Source organism: Rutidosis leptorrhynchoides, chromosome 1, assembly GCF_046630445.1.
Source record: "Rutidosis leptorrhynchoides isolate AG116_Rl617_1_P2 chromosome 1, CSIRO_AGI_Rlap_v1, whole genome shotgun sequence".
In the NCBI taxonomy this organism is placed as follows: Eukaryota; Viridiplantae; Streptophyta; class Magnoliopsida; order Asterales; family Asteraceae; genus Rutidosis; species Rutidosis leptorrhynchoides.
Genome location: NC_092333.1, coordinates 85,712,571 through 85,714,518, shown reverse-complemented (window position 1 = coordinate 85,714,518; position 1,948 = coordinate 85,712,571). Strand labels below are relative to the sequence as shown.

At 43.7% G+C, this 1,948-nt stretch overlaps 1 protein-coding gene across 1 annotated transcript; it reads left to right on the top strand.

Annotated features, from left to right (window-relative positions):
- The first annotated feature begins 644 nt into the window (after positions 1 to 644).
- Positions 645 to 1,655, top strand: LOC139886399 (uncharacterized). The gene has a single exon (XM_071870214.1). The coding sequence runs from the start codon at positions 645 to 647 to the stop codon at positions 1,653 to 1,655; it is 1,011 nt and encodes a 336-aa protein (XP_071726315.1).
- The last annotated feature ends 293 nt before the right edge of the window (positions 1,656 to 1,948 follow it).

The following is a 1,948-nucleotide window of genomic DNA, read 5'->3' as shown; positions in this document are numbered from 1 at the left end:
GTTAGTCCTTTTCGCAAGAAAGTTAACTTTGCAGCAACAGTCCTTCAGTTAATTGGGCTTATTCTTCTTTTTATTTAAAATTGGACATTAGATCAAGAATAAACTGAATATGGGCCTGGATTTTAAATGAGTTTCGGCCCAAACAAATACAAGGGATGTGAGTATCTAACTTATCCTTTTTCTTTTTCTTTTTCTAAATCACGTGAGTACCCTGGAGACAAGAAATTTAACGATTTATTTTCTTCTACTGTTTTTATTTATCGATCTCGCTTCATAGGGCAAGATAGACAATAGGCGTTCTCATGGTTACTTGAGGTCATGTCCTTCTAGCTCAGGGGAGGGTAGGTTTTTTAGGGCCTAGAAGCGGTATTAGGTTAGCGAAGCCGGTTAGGATTAGAGTGGGTAGTTGGAATGTGGGAACTTTGACCAGCAAACGGTATGAACTAGTTGAGACCTTAATTAAACGTAAAGTGGACATTCTGTGTGTCCGAGAGACTAGATGGAAGGGCTGAGGGGCGCTTAAGATCAAGGACTACAAGTTGTGGTTCTCAGGATCGAGAGTAGCTAGAAATGGGGTTGGAATCATTATAGGCCCACCTTATTGCGAGAATGTTGTGGATGTGGGTAGGCGGAGCGATAGGATTATGTCGGTTAGGTTAGTAATCCAGGAGGTGACCTACACGGTCATTAGCGCTTATGCACCTCATGCGGGCCTTGGCGAAGCTGAAAAGAGACACTTCTGGGAATCATTAGACGAGGTTGTGAGGATGTGCCCTCTGGACCATCGATTACTTATTGGTGGAGATCTTAATGGGCATATAGGAGTGGATGTTGCGGGATATGCGGGAGTCCATGGGGGCTTTGGGTACGAAGTAAGAAATGAGGAAGGGCTCTATATCCTCGATTTTGTTATTACTCACGATTTGGTTGTTGCGAATTCGTTTTTCAAGAAGACGAATGCCCAGTTATCAAATTTCCATAGCGGGGGTCATAGTACCCAGATTGACTATTTGTTAATTCTCAAAGGGGATCTTAGGACTTGTGGAGATTGTAAGGTCTTGACGGAATTGACATGCTCCTCCCAACACATATTGTTGGTCATGGACTTGGTTCTCCAGAGACGAGTCACCAAGAGAGTGACACCCATCCAACCTAAAATCATGTGGAAGAAGTTGAACGGAGATAAGGCAGAGACTTTTAAAACTGCGGTGATAGAAAGAGTTGATGCCGAGGTGGATATGGCTTCGCATGATGACGTGGATCAGATGTGGAATTGTCTAGCGTCCACCATTAGAGAGGTTGCCAAGGAATCCTTAGGTGTGACAGTAGGAACATCGAGAGGACATAGGTCCGATAGAGAATCATGGTGGCTTAGTGATGAGGTTCAAAGCAAAGTCGCACTTAAGCAACTTAGGTTTGGGGAGCTCATCACTTGTCGTGAGAGGACTCCTACTGATAGAACTAGGGCTGAAGAGAGATATAAAGAAGCCAAAAGGGAAGCTAAGAAGGTTGTAGCCCGTGCAAAAGAAAAGGCATACGAAGATTTGTACAGAAAAGTAGAATCCAAAGAGGGAGCAAATGATATCTATAGGATAGCAAAAGCTAGGGAGCGAAGGCGTAGGGACCTAGATAACATCAAGTTTATCAAAAATTAAGCTGGTTAAACTTTAGTAAAGGAAGACAAAATTAGGAAAAGATGGGAAGGGTATTTCTCTTCTCTTTTCATTGGGGGAAGATCCGAGCGTCTCGAAAGCCTGCAAGACCCGGATTTAGAACAATACCAAAACAACATGGATTGTGAGGGGATCAACCACGAGGAAGTACAATTTGCACTACGAAAGATGGGGAGAAATAAATCTGTGGGACCAGACCAGATCCCCATTGAGGTGTGGCGGTGCCTTGGCGACGATGGTGTTAGGTGGCTGACTTGCCTTTTCAACATGACGTT